Source organism: Limanda limanda, chromosome 7, assembly GCF_963576545.1.
Source record: "Limanda limanda chromosome 7, fLimLim1.1, whole genome shotgun sequence".
Classification (NCBI taxonomy): Eukaryota; Metazoa; Chordata; class Actinopteri; order Pleuronectiformes; family Pleuronectidae; genus Limanda; species Limanda limanda.
Window position 1 is genome coordinate 20,834,927 of NC_083642.1, and position 19,443 is coordinate 20,854,369.

At 39.6% G+C, this 19,443-nt stretch overlaps 1 protein-coding gene across 1 annotated transcript in view; it reads right to left on the reverse strand.

Moving 5' to 3' along the window:
- Nucleotides 1-19,443, reverse strand: part of cacna1db (calcium channel, voltage-dependent, L type, alpha 1D subunit, b) — a 73,631-nt gene that overhangs the window by 37,394 nt on the left and 16,794 nt on the right. The window contains exons 4-7 of the mRNA XM_061073956.1: nt 4,308-4,447; nt 3,621-3,763; nt 2,904-3,056; nt 368-564 (exon numbers count right to left, since the gene is read on the reverse strand). Of these exons, the coding sequence (XP_060929939.1) occupies nt 368-564; nt 2,904-3,056; nt 3,621-3,763; nt 4,308-4,447 (633 nt within the window). The remainder of the gene's footprint in view (nt 1-367; nt 565-2,903; nt 3,057-3,620; nt 3,764-4,307; nt 4,448-19,443) is intronic.

The window sequence follows — 19,443 nt, forward strand, 5'->3', positions numbered from 1 at the left end:
TTGGTTGATGAAAAGCCGTTGGAGATTTTCACAAATGAGAAGCAAAGGGTATTGAATGGCGTTTGTGATGATTGTGTCCGGCGAATGCTATTTCCAGACAATTAAATGACTAAGAATACTACCATCCTTTATCTGAATGTATTTTTGATAAGATATTAATTTGTGCTGACAGCTGACATCATCTAATGTGATTAAACATTTAAATTGTCTTTTCTAGCAAATATGTGACCTAGGTTTTAATCTGTATTTTAAAAGATTTCTTAGAAGGTTCTGTCAAAATCCCAAAAAATCCCAAATGTGGGACACAGTAGATTCATTAACAAATGTCGTGCCATATATGTGCTTCATTAGAGTCATTTTAGATTACCCAGTAGAGAACGTCAGTCCAGCCCTCCATGGTGATGCACTGGAACACAGTGAGCATGGCAAACAAAAAATTGTCGAAGTTGGTGATGCCGTTGTTTGGGCCCTGCCAGCCCTCTCTGCAAACTGTACCATTGAACATGCAGTGACGGCCGTGCCCTGATACCGCACATGGCGTGGGCTCGTCTTCGGAGAGGACACCTGTGGGGGGGGGCACAGAGAATGATATCTGTGAATGATAAAATCAAACTGAAAATTTAAACCGGATTAAACCAATTGAGGCTTATATCACCATGTTTTGAAACTAGAACCCGACCAATATATCAGTTGGCTGATAAATTCACAGATATATTGGCATTTATTTTGCTAATACACGCCGATATGATGCAGAAAATAATAAATGTATGGTTAAACTCCAAAATATCAAACCTCAATTACATTTACATGTCATAAGGGTTTGATAACAACATCTTAGAAATCATTAACAATGATTCATCATCAAATCCATCCACAATTCGCCCATCATATAAAGGCTGTGAAGATGTCTTGATTCTTTTGTAGGTCAACCATCACATTTGCACAATATGAGAGTTCTCCGAATGTCTTGGCATCTTGACATTAGTTGTCTATCTATAGTTGTTTCAGAATAGTTTTTTCAGTGCAGGATTGTACTGGTGATCTTCAGAGACTCCACCTGCCAGATAAGGTCTTTGACTGATGCTGAGTGTCTGACTGTTACAGCCTTCCATTTCAACACTTTTCTTAAATCTCACCTGTAAAGAAACCCTTCTTTTACATTTTCCTTATGACTTTACAGCTTCTCTCTACGTAAGCTATAAAGTACAGATTTCCACAGCAGCTAGTTGAGAAAACACTCAACACCAGTGTTGCTCTATCATCCCAAGACCATTTCATACTGTCCTGAGAGTGCTGCTTCTGTGTTCTGACCACAACACAGTTTTTCTCATCCTAAAGTACCTCTGGAGATTGAAAGGCATTAAACAAAAGACAGAAAAAAGGGATATGAGAGCACTATGGAGAAAGAAAAAACACCACTTTAAATGAGGGAATGAAAACCTCTGCAGGAAAAATATGTATGAAATTGAAATGAGTTGAAGACAGTTCAACTTTTAACTTAAGTGCATAAGGGACATTTTGGTCTAAATCATAGCATTTGATCATCATGTTTATACTGGTTACTTCAATGCTGTGACTTAGCCTCCTATTGCAATTAATTTTTGGTAAGACTGTGCCATTATAAACCTTTTGTCATAATTTCTTCTCTTTTCCTTTAATCCCATTTTCCAACCATCCTATTTTCTGCTGGTTTTGAATTGAACATAGCAAGTTCCAGCATTGAAGCTGCCTTACAACATGGAAATCGGCTTTCCATACAGTGTATTGGAATACAGTTGGCTAGGTCATACTTTGTTACTGGATGTTCTGTCACCATGCCGTCATTACATAAGTGATGCAGACATTTATGGAACACGCTCAAATGAAACCACACCCACTCACAAATGTACATGCACATGGCAAATGCATTGTAGAGGAGCCAATAACATGTCTGACTTTGCATCAGACTCAGTCCCTTCTCTAACAGAACAGACACAAGGAAAGGGAATCAAAAGCAGCTTCCATCTCCCTCTAAGAGAACCGTATGAGTTTACAATGCTTCTCCTGACTTTAACAGACAACAGATCAAAAGAGATCAAAGCGAGAAAGAACGAGATAGGACAGGGTTACGTGTACAGTACATGACAGAGAGTGACACACGCTGTATAGCCCACCTATCCCTGTTTGCCATGTTAGAACAGGACTGTCAATTTATTCTTACTTCTTGAATGATTCTTTCAAGCAATGCAGTCATAAAGGTCAAGCATGTTTACATAACAGCCAGATATTAGTCATTTAATCCCACCATCTGTTGTTCTCTCCCATTTTCAGCAGCTTGTTGCCATTCATACATTTTACAAGGAACATGTGTCCATTCATCCTGAGGGATTAAATACTGTAGTCTATTAATCTTAAACTGTGATGTATACATCGGTTGACACTGTGCTGTATGTTGGTTGTGAAATTGTTTTAATTTGAATTACCGCCGTGTGGTTGCATGCCTCCACCATCTAGTGCAGATGCTGTGTCTAATGTCTATATACATTTGTGTCCAGACTTATATGAGGTCACTATGACCCTCGATCTTTGAGTCCAAGTGACAAGTGGTCAAAATTTGAGGGAATTCCTTAAAAGCAGACTTGAGATACCACATTCAAAAGGCCAAAACAGAGAACAATATAAAGTTTGTACCAAATTTTCAGAAATTCCCTGAAGGCATTCTTGAGATATCGTGTTTACAAAATTGGACGGATGTACATACAGATGTACAGACAACCCCAAAACATAATTCCTCGGGCCAATGGCTGTTGCCAGAGCATACATAGGCCTAGAAGTGACTCTCTGACAGATCACTATCAGGCATGAGTATGAAATAAAAAACAACTAAAACCACAATATAAAGGAATATCTTAGCAACACCTTACCTGTTTGTATCACATAGCATGTTGCATGCATTTTGCCGATGAAGAGTTCCAGGCCAATGATGGCGTAGATTATGATGACGAAGAGGACGAGCAGAGCGATGTGAAGCAGGGGAACCATGGCTTTGATGATGGAGTTTAAAACCACCTGTAAACCTGCAAATATACACATAAGCCAAGGTCAACACATAAACATGTTATTATACTTAACAAACAAACATCCCATTATCTACACAGCCTCATGATACCACTGAGCACCACAGAACAGGCTTGAATGCCAACAAACCGGCTGCTGTGGACAACAAAGACAAATGGTAAACTAGAATAGAAATTTAAAATGTCAGTTCAACTTCATCTTTTGCAGAGGTCCCTTCTTTGCTGAAAGTGCTGAATGATATGTCGCTATGGCAACTCAAAGAAAGCAGACACATTAAGGAAACTTCATGCAAGGCCAGATGTGAACCGAAAACAGAAACTGTGAAGGAAGCAGTATATCCCAGGAAATAAAGGAACTGATCATAACAGTAGGGACGGCACAGCTGCTTTCCATAAGTAATACCTAATATTTCAGTTTATATAATATAATCAATTATAGATATATAATAGAGGTAACAATAGAGTGACATATTGTACAATAGCGAGTAGTGACATGTGACTTGGCTTGAAAATTGGCTCAAATACTGTAGTTTAAGGCTTAAAAACAGCTCTGTGTGAACTCACTGGGAACTCCAGAGACAAGGCGAAGGGGGCGAAGCACGCGGAAGGCCCTGAGGGCCTTGACGTCAAACCCCCCAGGTTTGCCTCCAGACTGTCCACCAGAGTCAGCGTCTTTGGTTATCATCTCCAGAACAACACTGAACAACCTGGAGAGCAAGAGACAGAGAGCAAAAAAAGAGCGGTGATGGAGATGCTGTCACAGATTAAAAAAAAGATGAAAGTGTAGGAGACAAAACACAGAGAGCAAAGCCACATGTCCTCTTTGTATTTACACATGCACCTGTGTGTGTAAGTGTTTGCTTATATACATGGTGTTTGTGTGTGTGTCATTTATGTCTGTGCATATTTACCTTTAGCTTTATACAACTCATCACAGTTTACATCCTGCAGGAGCCAGGTGGTCTACTGATAAACCATCACAATTAACAAGGCCTTGCTGTGTGTGTGTGTTTGTGTGTGTGTGTGTGTGTGTGTGTATGTGTGTGTGTGTGTGTGTGTGTGTGTGTGTGTGTGTGTGTGTTGTGTGTGTGTGTGTGTGTGTGTGTGTGTGTTTGTGTGTCTGTACACAAGCAACTGTATGAGTGTGTATGTAAAGTTTAAGCCTAGCTGTCATTGTTTGTCTTAGTGTGTATTTGCATCTTTGATTGTGTGAGTTTGTATATACATACAGCTACCTATGAAGGTACCTACCCCACAATGACAATGACAAAGTCCAGCATGTTCCAACCATTTCTGACGTAGGAGTTTTGGTGCATGACCAGGCCATAGGCAATAATCTTCAGAAATGTCTCTATAGTGAAAATGATGAGGAAGGCATACTCTACTGTTTCCTGCATGGAGAGAAAGGAGGAACGGAAGGAAGAATTGTAGGGAGAGAGGAGGAGAAAATAAAATAGAGGAAAGTTATATTAAACTTGAGCAAATACATTGACTCTTAGCCAATTAATGTGCATGTTACAGACAGGTATAAGGCTCAATATTGAAGACATATTCAATGGTTAGCACAATTGGCACAATAATTTATTTATTTTTTGTCAAAGTCTGCATTAAAGAGAGAAAACCCAGGGGAAGATGTCACAACATGGCCTGGGCTGTTTGATTGACAGATGATCTCTAGGAAATGTAAGAAGATACTTTCAGGGCCAAACCTGTTCAGCCATACTGTATATGTCTAGCTGCGTCATCAGTGTGTTTCCATGGTAACAATGTGTCTGATGATGGAAGCAATTCCTTGAATTAGGACGTTTCCTCAGACACATCTATTTATTGTGATAACACATTGTTTCACTTTCTCAGCTCCACTTTCTTTCTCTCGCACAAGAGCACCAATCACTCTCATCACTACATATCTCACTTCTTTCTGTGTCTCCCACACACAAAGTCCCTCTCTCTCTCTCTCTCTCTCTCTCTCTCTCTCTCTCTCTCTCTCTCTCTCTCTCTCTCTCTCTCTCTCTCTCTCTCTCTCTCTCTCTCTCTCTCTCTCTGACTACCTCATTGCAAAAGGTTAGTATGTTTTAGGGCACATTAGGCTAAGCACGTCTCTTGATTGTTTAAAGGACTTAAACTTGGAGAGCACGCCCAAAGATTCACACAAACACCTTCGTGCTCACAGGAAGTCGCTGAAGACAACAGTAACACGCACACTCAGACTTCACACCCACACACCCGTGCCGAGAGATCCGCAGAAATACACACACACACACTTACCACATTTCTTAAAAGAAGCAAGACAGTTTTACACAGGGATTAATGATTTAATAACATCAACGTTTTCTTTTCAGGCAGCCACTGGCTTTCATTTAAGTGCCCCTGCCATTCAAAGGAGGATTTTGCTTATTGTCACTTCACTTGGATGTTTGGCCTTGGCTGAGCAGATTGACGTATCTGCACTAGAACCCTGTTTTCACATTCATCTGCTGGAAGGGGAGAGTTTGTCTCAACTCGGAGTTTAGCAGATATTGATTTTTAAATGAGTGTAATATTAAGACTAGGAATATAGTATTTTTATAAGGAATCCAATATCTGTAAAGAAATCAAATAATCACATTTTGTTGAGTTTTGTAATCCATCGCAAGGAAAAACTTGTTTTAGCTACAATTTGTCGATTGGTGTTGGTAACGTTGTTTTAGCCTGTACTGTGTTGCCTCAATCTAACATTAACAAATATCACTCAGGACAACACATACCCAACAATTCCAGTACAAGTCAATACAACCACACTAAGTTGTTCACACTCGTAGCATCATTTCCTTGAATGTGACTTGTTGTTTTCATCAAGAGCCATGAATAATTCCCTGAGAAATCAATGAAAATTTTGAAAAAACGCCCTATCTCACAATTAGGAGAGAAAGGGAAAGGAAATGTCTTGATCTACCCACTGATCCGGATCTGCGCACAAAAATCGAATGGTATCTTCACTGACCAACAACCACATCCTCCCATCAAGACTTAATGGAAATCCATCAAGTAGTTGTTGTGAAATGCGGCTAGCTAATAAACAAATACACAAACAAACACAGATGAAAGCATAACTTCCTAAAAGGAGGTAAATATTTATGCAGGTTTAATATTTACCGTGATGGGTTACACAACACAATAGTCTGCCAACTGATTTTCCTATCATTGCTAATGTATTGGAAAATTACACCCAACAGTCTGAAATGATTGGAGCACATTGTTTCCCTTCTGCTTCTTCACAGTTGACAATCAAATAAAGGCTAAAATGACAAACAGTAATCAGAATGGTTTCAGCTTGACCACAACTTGGAGAATCACTGCTTTTTTCATTTCATGCGGCAGAACTGCCCAGATGCTTCCACTCATCAAACTCGTGTAAATATTGATTTAGCTACAATGGTGGTGGTCTTTGTGCTCCTAATTGTTAGCTGGTGCAAACTGAGTGGTGTGCCATTACAGTAGCTGGGTGATGACTTGTTCAGGTCAAGAGGCGCCATGACTCAGAGCTGTGTGGCACCGATAAGAGCCAGTGAAGCTCACACACTTGAGCATGAACACACACCTGCCTACGACCAATTTAACATTCTTGTTCCATCCTCCTTTGTTTACATTGGTCTGACATGTCCGTTCTTCTGCTCAGCGAACAGAAGACAAAGTGTGTGTGCTCAGATGTGTGTGGAGCTGTCTGTGTGTCTGTATCAACTCCGTTCGGGTTGTGTTGCTGTGAGTGAGGCTGTGTCTGAAGAATAGAGATTACTGCAGGACAATGGAAGGAATGAATGGAGGGGTCACATGATCTTTCACACCGAGTAAACACACAAAACACAAGTGTAAACAAACAGTATACACACAACGGACACGGTGCAAATGGATGTTTAAGCAATTACACAAACACCTGATGCAGCTGCCAGGTGTTCAAAAATTAAGAAATTAAAGAATGTAAACTCAATGTATTAATTTAGAGGTTCAACACTGCCTTCATTACTTTGAGACAGTGTGTTTGCCCGTATGAATTATTCAGTAGTAATACTGGTAATAAAGGTACCACCACCAAGGTGGTTTTGTTATCGCCAAATTCAATATCTAGGGCAGATACAGATTTGAACAATGCAGGGCATTAACAATATAGGTGTATTAAAAAATCTGGCACATTTAGGGGTCTTATTTATGATTTATGATCGTGTGAAATTTGGTGCAGCTTGATTGAATTTAAGGGGATATTTTAGAGTGTATATATGCCATATTTCAACTAGTAAATATCATATGGTAAATATCTAAGACTAAACAAACTTGAGAACAGCTGAGCAGTTCCTAACTATTATTACTTCACTGTACATTTTTCGGGAAAAAAACCGTATAGATTCTCAGGACAGTTTCAATCTTATGGCAGTAAAATAACCCGGCCAAAAAGTAATTTTGGATACACATCCACACTAAAAAACAAAATCAAATGAGGAGACATGCAATGCTCACATAACCCCCAATAACCCCCCCCTCCCCGCTCTGCACAGAAGTGGATTTAATATTATCGGCAGAAAAAGTAACAGTCTTTGCCCTCTGCCCTATTACATACCTCATGGTAGCCATAAAAAACATGGCATGATGTTACATAAAATTAAATCCATCTTATTTTTCACATCCCCAGGGGGTGGGTTCGGGGGGGTGGGGTCCTGGACAGTAAGTGGTGTGTGAGAGTAACACGTGGCTGTTTCTGCACAAGAGAACTAGAGTGGTGTCGAGTGCAGCGCGAGAAAACAAGTGGCACCTGAACCCGCCAACCTTCGTCTCTACTGAAGAGCTGCACAGTTGTGTTGCTTGGTGTATTTTTTGGTTTACTTCACGTAGGCTCCTTCCCAAAAGGATAAAGGACACATTTTAATGTTTATTGGTTCCAGCTGTTCTTGTTTCCTGTGTCCGTGCAGTGAAAAACTTTACACCAGTGCATTGTGGTCCTCTCCTTCTGTGCTTGATGTGAGGCTGTGATGGGCATAACGTTGCCATGACAATCAGCCTTGTTTTGTGTGTGGGCGGAGAATGAGACTTGAAGTTGAGATACTCAAGACAACTGCCTCGGGTACAGCATGCAGGTTAGTATTATGCTCTACAGTGAAGGCTCAGTCCTCTAACTGCAACATCTTCAAAATAATTTAATTTAGACAGCAAACACCATTTAAATCTGCAAGAGTGCAAGTTAGTGTAAGCAGTATTTTATATATATTAAATATATTAAATAAAATTGAAATAAAAAAATTCCATAGACTATTATCTCAATATCTCTGGAGAAGATAAGCTTAATTGGCTTGTTAACTGCTAATGACATTCACCACTAACTAAGTAACTGGATTGTCCGCCTTCAGGAAACATATGTCATGAGCTCGGTAAAGTCCCTGCAGAAAACAACATATGTGTTCAGTACGTAAGCACCACTGGATGAGGGAGGGCTCTGCTTTCCCCTTTTAACTTACCCTCCATGGCTAAGAGATGTTGTTCACCCAAACCCAGAGCACAGCACAGCAGGGACCCACAGCAGAGAGAAAGCGAAGCAGCTTAATTGATTTAAGGAGGAGCCGTGCGTCCTGTAAGCTTCCAAATCCCTTATTTTGGGATCCTGACAAGAAAATGTGGTTGCTGGAGCTGAAGCCAAGAGTGCAAACAGAGTGTGTGCAGAGGACGGACAAAATGTCCCAGATGATGTGCTTGCAATCACAGAGCATGAACTGTGGAGTAGGTTTTCAAACAAGAGGAGATAAGGTTAAGGTTTTAAAAAGTCTGAACTTTAAAATTTAAAGATGAACAACATCAAAACTGCCCTATTATACTGCACTATAATTACCTGGCTTATTATTTGCAATGATAATTTACAAAACTTTACTACACTTGTTTTCCGAGTTATATTTTCACCAATGTTTGTTTGAGTGTTTTTTTGTTTTTTGGACAGGCAACATCCATACTACTACGTTGTCCATTGAATTTTCAAACTAGAATACTCTCTGTCAAAACAAGCGTTTGGGCTCTGTATCAGTTGTAATCCCTGACCAAACACATTTCAAGTGATGACTCGCGCACATTTGTCATGTACCGGTCGGTGAGAACACAAGACATTAGTGTCCAGGAATTGTCGCAGATTGCTCGAATAAAAGCTTTTCTCCTACAAATGTAAGCAACTGCATCATTGTAAAATGGGGAATTTAACTGCACAAAAGCTCTGAGCAAAGACAACAGGGTCAGTAACGCTTGGAATGGATTATCCATGTTGATTTCTATACTGGTAGCCAGTGCTGGGGCTAGTGACGGTTGTTTTTCTCCATGCAGAAGGGGGTCATGTTATAGGGATGTGACAAATCATGATCGAACCGACCCAATCAGCAAGTGCTGTGAGTGTTTATGTCATCATAGGTTTCCGAAGATCTCTGTTTCTACCCATCCACACTAAAATGCAGCTCTTGAGTTTTAAAACTAATACACACTAGTTGTGTGTCCATAGCAAACAGAAATGTAGCTGTTTATATTCTGCAACAGTTAGCAGGATTATTCAAAAATTACTAAATGGATTGAAGGGATGCAGGATGGGTGAGGAAAGAAACCATTGAATGTTAGACCGGGACTGGTTTCTGAATTTTACTCATGTTTAGGGAGTTAGTATCAATAAGTGTGTGCAATTTAATACTGATTCAAATACAAATATGTGTCTAGTGGATTTCAATTTGTATTCATAGGGGTCGAGAAATTTCATGTGGCCTTGTTTTAACTTAACGAGACTGTTGAGCCTCGGAATAACATGTTTATTTTGTTCAACCCTGTATCATGAGAGCTGTCGAGAAACACTAACAAATTTCTCCTAGAGTATCGAGCAAGTATATTTTTCAACTCTTAAAATCAGAATAAGTAATGCTGTATCGCAATTCATAAAATAACAATAATAGTAAAGCTGATTTTAAAGAGGAGGTGAGTCATGTTAAAAGATTTTCACCACTTGAAGTGCAACAGAGCTTTTACAAGTGTCCCCCATTTTGTGTGTGCCATGGACCAACACAAGGATAAATGCACAGCACAGCAGCACTGTATTTAATATGATGTCATTATATAGACTTTCTACAGGCCTAACTAGGACTGACTTCCATTGTCCCTGTCATGAAGAGGAGTAAACATGTTCTGATTTAATGTAGCTAGGAAAGTTGCTGACTTAATTAATTGTAAATATATCAGACCCATAGAAGCTATAATCTGCAGTAGATTTAATTATTTCTTTTCTTAAATCACGACGTTATTATTATATTTAGTACATTTAAAAATAGTGTTTGATTTCAGCTGGATGATTGCTACAACATTCCCAGTTCCAGTATTAAACCTGATCAGACGAGTTTTGCCAAAATGTACAATTTTAGTGGGTCATTTGTGATGGAGACAAACCAACATGATGATGCCCAATTTCTTATTATTTTGTAGGTTTTGACCTTGGCTCAGAAAACTGCAGACAAACAGTAGATGACGTAAAGGATTAAGAGTCACATCACAGCAGGAGAGAGAAAAATAAAGATGACGAATCAGAAGGGAGGAAGGATGAGGGACAAATAATGAGAATGCCAACGAGAGAGAAGAAGAGAAGATGAGTGAAAAGGGACAGAGAAAAATGAAATGACAGAGGTGAATACCAAGGAGAGACAAACAAGGAAAGACAATCAGCATCCATCAGCTCTCAGATAATCTATTTGTGAACCCTTGTTGAACTCAGAAAGAAATATGTTCATCTAGCTTTAAATATACACAGATAATTGTGCTAAAAATACCACATTCATCCACAGCATTAATGTACATTTTGCAAAAATCAATCTAAAAATGTATCAATACTCCATTGCTACACAACAAACTACATTCCTGAAAGAGGCTTCACAAAGGCAGTATTTGTGGCAGGGTCAGTGAATGAGACGCCTTTACATTGTAGTTGTCTGTGTGGTTACTGTATTGTACACGCTGTCTTCACACTGTTATGGTCAGAACTCAGTGGCGTGTTCCCCAATAAGTGAAACTGGTAGCAGCAGTGGTGAGTTGGCTGTACTCTGCAAGTGCCACATTATGTTGTGTGAATCTTTGCAGTTATATTAACAAGTTAAGTTTGTATGTGCTGTCCCCACTTCACATGAAGGACTTAGACTCAGTGCTCACGACTCATTCATTAGACGACACAAATCTTTGATCTCTGCCATCATTATTAATTCATTCTGGTAGAGTTTTGTTAGTGTATCTTGCACGGCTGTTATACTGTCAAAGTGAAATCATCGTCTGTCCAAGGACTGACAGACAGACAGATACCTGCTAAAGTACTATGATGACAGACACACATACACAAACTCGTATGATGTTTAACTGTACGTTTCTTAAGTCTTTTTCAGACATGGCTTTCGGGTCAATTCTTGAGAATTGGCTTCAGACTTTACCCACAGTTTGCATTTCACACACGCACAACTCAGCGGGGGGTTCTCTGTACTGACGCGTTCACAACAGAATCAAACCCTCTGTGTTATTGAAGTGAGGGGTGGAGCAGACAAGTGCAGAACACAGACACAGGTAGTGATGTGTTAACTCCCATGCGGAGATCATGTGATCACTTCCATAAAATGCCTGATACATGTATTTTTGAACAGACTGTGGACTCCAATTGCAGCGATCTCTTTGTTTTCTGTTGACTGTGCTTTGTCGGCAGCAGCAGTGACCACAAATGAATCACCCCTCAAATTCAAGAGCAACACTATGCAACTATTTGACATTAAAATTACAGCTTCACACTCATTTGATGGAACACTGACACGCAAAAAGGATGCTAATCCTTTAAATCCCACTTTGTATCCCTAAAACCTGTTCCTGCACTGTGGGTTTAGGTAATATGATCTCCTGCGAGTAAAGTGTGAAAAGCACAATGAGTCACACACCACCAATTAGGGTTCACCTAGCTAGAAGAAGAAGCCAGCTCGTGATACGCAGGACGGACATAGACAAAGAGAAATACCCCTACCATCTACATTTTGGCCCACAGTGGGCTCGAATGTATTTGGCCAGTCAAAGTGTAGACAGCAGGATTGCTGGTTTTACTGAGATGATATTGCGTTTTTCACCTAAGTCATTGAAAAGCTTTGATAGGCTGCAAACCTCACAGCCCAACAGAATTGAATGCACTTCCGGCAGATGACAGTGGCACTCAAACTACTTTTAATTAAATATTTATTTTAGAGTTTCAAGATCAACTATGAATAGATATATTTTTTATAAAAAAAAAATCATATCAGATATTGGTCAATATGTGTAGGACTTTTATTTCTTACCTGTTTTCTACACCACAATATAAGTGTATAATAGCGGTGCAATAAAAGAGAATCATTGTACAGATGACTGATGTACTTTTTATCCCCCCTCATTCTAACTTGCTGTATTTCAGTATATTTGTGTGTGTGTTTAAATTGATTAAAGGGAAGGGCGGGACCATACCACCATCATGCCTGACCTGCCTAATAGATCAGTTGAGAGCAACACACACACACATACACACACACAGAAAGGGAGAGAGAGAGAGAGAGAGAGAGAGAGAGAGAGAGAGAGAGAGAGAGAGAGAGAGAGAGAGAGAGAGAGAGAGAGAGAGCAGACGCAGGTTCACTCCATGTCACCCTTCAGTGATGATAACACAAACTGACATAATGCTCAATGCCATGTGGCTTGGATCAGTGTGTGTATGCGCTGCTGTGTGTGTTCAGTGTAACTCCGGTCATCGCCCACTCCACCCAACAGGAACTCCAGCATCCCATAATGCTCTGTGTGTGACCAAGAGCTGTGATAATGGCGCCTAGGTCACATGATGTAAACAGGAAGTCTGTAAAACTGTTAAAACTGTATTTGACTTTCTATAATGGAGGAGATAAATGGACAGAATGTTTTCTGTTAGTGCTTGTCACATTGAATCCTTATACATGAATTTCCCCTCTATTATGTTCGTTATGGTAAAAGGAAGTGTTCTCTTTGACCCCTTACCTTTCGACCACAGGTTGCGCAGGGGTTTGTGGGAGTTCCGGTGCGGGACTTGTTATGGCAGTGTCCATGTATTGAGAGTGATCAATAAACAGTGAATATAATAAACATTGTGTTTATTACGATAAACAATACGTGTGTGTGTCTGTCTGTCTGTGTGTATGTGCTTGTGTCTGTGAGAGAGAGAAAGAGAGAGAGAGAGAGAGAGAGAGAGAGAGAGAGACCATGTGCGTGTGAATGTGTGTGTGCCGGTGAATCATTCAGGCGGTCAGATGCAGGCTAATCAGCTCCTATTAGCCTGTGTTCGCATTGGACTTAATAAGATTAATGAGGGCCAGAGAGGCTGAGGATCTGCTGCTCATCGCCTCAGCACAAGCGGAAACAAAAGAGCCAGTGATGTCACCACCATTAGGGCTCCATCTTCTATCAGGCTGGCGTGTAGGCAAGTGACGCTGAGGCCCTTTGATCAACAATCTAAATTTATATTATATATTTACAGTTCTCTTAAAATGCTCAATCAAAAAACCAGGACAATCCTTACACAAACATACAAAGAGTGTATCATGTTAACTGAGAAATGAGGTCTGCTTTGCACAACTGTCTCTCTCTCTCTCTGCTCTCTGTTATATTTATGCGAAAAGGAAAACGTGGTTACATTATAGATGCTTCCATAGATCAGTTATTATCACCTGCAGGCACAAGTTTTAAGATTTCAAGCTACTTCCAAAGACAGACAACTTGGTAAAATATAGTATCAATGTAAGATAGACTATATTTTACGCACAAATGGCATCTACACCAGGCATTAAAATGTATCTTTGGTGATCGGATTGTAAACTTGTAGTATTTTACTATATGAGAGCACAGGTGTAAATGCACCCAAGACACAACCAAACCACCTCCGGATGTGGTAATTGTGCCCACATTTTTAATGCAAATGCCTTGTCAATTCAGAAATAATGATCAATATAATAATAATCAATAATCATTGCACGCAACTCTTCAAAACCAGTGACACAGCAGCAGAGAAGCAGAGATCACACGACCATCTCCTTCTCTTCTTCTACTAAATGTTTCGATTTGTGGATCCCTGCAAACGACAGGAGGATGTGACAAGAAGACAGCGATCTGATCACAATTCGATCTCTTCAAAATAAGTCAATTTTTTGTGCTCACTATTGTTGATGATGAACCTACATCTAATCTTCTGTAAACTTGCCTAGTTCTGTGTTGCCTCTGGTTAAATTTAAATAGAAAAGGAAGAAACCGAGGGAGGACGGAAGAAAGACAAGAATGTCGATAATCTTACTTTGTCCTGGAGCACACGGTGGGAACAAGGGACAGGAGAGGAGAGACACAAAGATGTGATTTATTCTGTCAGCCTCCTGCCTCTCCCCTATGACATGTCTGCGTCCCTCGTGTTTTTTCCTGTTTGCCTCCCTGTTCCTCTGTCTTTCTGTCTGTCTGTTTCTGGTTTTCTTTTCCTCTTTATCTCTATCTCCACATCCCTCTCATCAGTGGAGATCTGTCTTCGGATATTGTGTTTGATATACATGAAATCAGATATGAGTGCAGGGGAGAACTCTGTAATTGCTGCTTAGTAATTATTAAACCAATTAGTCTTGCCTGACAATCATTTATTGAGCACAATTGCATGAAGAGATTTTATCGTAAAGCATGCTCTGTGTATATTTCAAACAATGGAAATCCTCTACGTTGTGACGTGTATTTCACATCATGTTTTGAGGAGTAAACAAAAGGGAGCTGCAAAACCTGAGGTACACAGACACTTAAAGGCAGCAAAGTTTAATCCAGTTAGCAGAAAAGCAAAAGCCAGGGAAGTGAGAGGGTCATGAAAAGTTCAACGGGTGCAGTATATGGTACAGGACAGGTAACAGTCATAGGATCAAAATGTTCCCAGAGGTAAAGACTCATATAATGTTCAAGCATAAAGGGAAGCTACTTAAAAATTGAGAAAATCTGTTCCTCACCATTCCTTTCGGATGATGCCTGTTTTCTTAATTGCTGGCAGAACTTGTCATTTTATCAGTTTAAATGTGTCAACCCACCAAAATAAGATACCATATACTTTATAATTTGTCAAAAATGATATTATGATGCTAATCATAGATTTAATCTTTGTCCCATACATAAGAAAGACTTTTAATAAGCAACTGGTGAACTTGTGACAGATGAAATGCTGGTCTCATCAAATACTGAAACCAATAAACACTTTAGTCAGTTATTATGCTTGTATAATGCACATTTCCAAAGAAAACCAAGATAGGCTCTACATTTTATCATCTTTAAGTATCATCACCTCCCACCCTGTCCCCTTGTTTATTTGTTGATTGGTTGTTTGCTTGTTTGTCAGCAGCATTATGCAAAAACCACAGGACAGATTGCTATAACTTGATGGAAGGATGAGACATGGGCCAAGAAGGAACCCAATAAAGCAACAGGGCAAAAAACTCAGATTGTTGGATATCTCTTTTTTAAGTATAAGTGTAAAAATCTTTGAAGGTTCATTATGAACCTGTGATGGGACAAATTGGAATACGGCTAGATAACTACTTGGAAACACTGCTAACCCTAACGACATGGTATTCTTACCATGGTAATCTTACCATGTCATTAACCTTGTTGGAGGCATGTGCCCTCAGAGGGCCCTCTAATTACCTTCACCAAGGAGGTTACCTTTTCATCTGCATACTTTGTTTGTTAGAAGGAATACGCAAAAGCTACTGGACAGATTACATGAAATTTACTGGAAGGATGTGATCTGGGTCAGGAAAGACGCCTCAGACAGTCTGGGATCGGTTGTTTTAGGATATTTTCATTGATTTCTCAGAGAAAAACTGAGAAACTGAAAAATAATCAGACTGATCCAGACAAATCTGGATCTAGTACATTTAAATGTGGTCTCATAACGGGACTTTTGAGTGCTATTCTAGTTGCATATGGAATTGAAATTATGAGAAACATGGGTGACAGGTCTGCAATAGTGTATCAAAGAAATATTTTTTGTAAAGTCTGGTTCATTTTAATCAGATTTTCAAACAGAAAAACAACACTTTTTGTTTTTTGAATCCATGTTTCCCATCATTCCTTGCTCCGTTGCACGATCAGTCCAGACAACTTTTATTGATGGTTCAGCAGAGGAGTTTGGCCTCTGCGCTTTTCTGTTTGTCTCTTTGGGTTTTTCAATTAAGCGCATACGATTCTTGCTTGCATCTATTTTTAGCCGTGGATATTCATAATCCCGATGTCAAAAGAGCGAGCAAGGGCACAAATGCAGTCAAAACAGCCAACATTGGTCCTGGCTGACCACCAAAAGCTTCCTAATCCGAAGCTGGCATTAAGATCAACGACCATGACAGCTTCCGAGATCTGCCACAATATAAAACAGTCATGTGTATGATGAACTGGTTTGGTAAGTGCAGGTAAATAATGCTAATGCAGAGAATGCATACACATTGCAGCTGTTCAAACGTCAATTCAATTAGATGCTGAATGAGCATAACAGATGGACAGGAGCTCTCATTCAAAACAGAGAATTAGATAAAGAGATAAAAAAAACGTGTGTCCACCTCCTGTCTCCTTCATCCTTCCTCCCTTGCCCTCTTCTCTCTTTACTCTTCTCTTCATCTTCCTCCTGCTTTAATCCTTTTCTCCTCCTCTTTAATACTTCCCTCCCTTGTCCTGTCCTCATTCTCTCCTCTCATCCGTGTGTCACCTACAATCTTAACCTCCTCTCTCCTCCCTCGTTGTGTCTTTCTTTTCTTTTTGATCATGCTCTTATTATCTCCTTCTCTCTCTTCTTGCACTCGTCTTCCACTCTCATGTCCTCTCTACTCTTTTCTCAATTTCCTGTTCCTCTCTTTCGCCTCTCAGTCTGCCTCTCCTCCTTTTTTCTCTGTTCTTTCTCTGTCCTGTCGAGAGCCTGCTCTTCAGATACTCCACAAGTCTCCATGGCCACAGTTGTCACGGCAGCAGACTTTGCTATATGTAAAACGGAGTGGAGGAGCAACACAAATGCATAACAATTAATACAACTGCACCATACTTATAAATAAACAGTATAGTTATTAGTCAGTGGAGCTGTGTCTAACTTAAACAGTGCCCTTATTTATCTTAATGAATTAAGATCTAATCCAGTGTAACAGTGCATCTCGTGGAGGTGATGGTACTCAATGACGCTCTACAGCTGAGACAAATAAGATCAATTAGGATCAAGGTATATAGTTATTAGTAATTTATATTTACTTATATTTAATTATAATATATATTTCATATTCATTATCATCACAAATATAGAAAATCTTTGATTTTAATCATTCTGATTAAAACTTTACGGACTGTAGGAAACAGGAAACAAACGTCAGTGTCTCTTTTCGAAGTCAGCCGGCTCTTTTCTTGTGAACCCAGTTGCACGGTGGGGATCTGCAACCTGCTCATTAAATTTCATGTCCAGCCTGACTTGATGTCTCAGTGGTGTAGCTGGACACATACTATGTATGTTCAAGGCTACATTACAGCCCCTGTAAACACAACATGCTCCCTGTCCCACATGTTCCGAGTGTACACAGTTTCAAAAGTGAAAACAGTTTAAATATGGTGCTATGAGAAGTTTATGTGTCTTCTAAAATAGAAGCCGTGTCTCTGGATCCAACTGTTATCATGTTCACTATATGTACAAGTTCACAATTTTATTTGTTCCTTAAATGAAATTTATCTGGGAAATTTACATATTTTAAATGTAGATTTTATTTTTTATCAGATATATTTTTTACATGAAAAAACGTTTAGTTGATATCCTGAACAGTAGTTAACAGTCAACAATTCATCAACAAATTAATCAAGATTTTTTAAATAACTTCTGCGTATGGGAAACTACAAAACAAAGGAGAATCGGACATACAGCCATGAGGCTGATCTGAAAATAGGAACAGCAAGGTAGAAGTAAAGTGTCAGGTTAAACAGACATGCTGCACATTTGTGCAGGTTCTTCCCTCACACAGCAAAGCATCCCACTGTAATGGAGAAAACTGTTGTAGCTACAAAGAGACATAAGTTCTTGTTCATCCCACGAGCCATGAACCTGCTCAGCTGTAACAGATAATCTCCTCATCACATTTCCTGGTCATTCAATCGGGTGCAACTTTCATCATTCATTGTCTTTCAAGTTTAATACATTTGTCATTTGAACCATGAAGTCAAGTCAATCAAGACACGATAACAAGTGGATTAATAGATCATCAATATTAGAGTTATTAATTGATGAAGGGCATTTCAAATCTTAATTTTGAAATAATTGCATTTCTTCATATTTTGTTCAATATTTGACTATGTTACCTATTTATTTGCAACCACATGAGTTCAAGTTCACTTCTGTCTAGTGTCTTTTCATGAAAATCTAATTAGGTGTGCAGACAGCAATTTGTATGAAGTGCAGCAGAACAGGGCCTTTGGTCTGGTGTACAAGGTTTAACGCTCATTCACCATAAATTCTCTGTGCACTGCTCTGTGGCTAATGTCTGAACAAAGTGTAGTTCAGGAATACAGATCTGAAAAACTAGTGTGTGAGTGTGAGAGTGTGTCAGTGTGTGCGTGGGTGGGTCCGTGTATGTCCCACATTCCCTGCAGTGTGTGGTCCCTGGGCCTTTGGGTGCTAAGCAGCGAGTCCAGCAGGACTCCTGACATCTGGGCATCAACTCACGGCCTAAAAACCTGTAAAGCCCCTGGGCTCCATTTAAAATAAACACTTGCAGAACCATTAGACATGCACACGGGCGTGGGTGGGGGGATATTGTATATGGTATATTGGGGGGGAGTATATTGTGCATTAAAAGTAACATCAAACTCATTGTATTTAAGTATGAACATTGGAAGTATTTTATGTGCACAAGTGATATGAATGTTGCTGCTGTAGTAATACAAAGTCTATATTTAACACATTGTAATGATGAAGAGGAGTGACAGCACAGAGAGCCTTGGAAATGACTCACAATGATGGGACTGCAATGTAATATAGCTATATGAGATGTCCTGAGGCTACTTTGACTGTGACTGAACACACAAGGTTCTAAAATAAATACGATTTTTACGAAATCAATGTATACTTATGCATATATAATCAGACAGAAATGTTTTAGGCAAACCCAGTGAATATGGCTAATCATACTTGTATGCAACTATGCAAGAATCAGGCGGATGAGGGTTGATTGTCAGTATGGAGTTCACCCTGATGTGCAACTGGGCAGAGTGACAGGTAGAGAGAGGACCAGTGGTATGCCTGCTGACAACTGCACGCCCATCAAAGAGCGCAGAAAGTTCGACCTTCGTGTCCAGGACA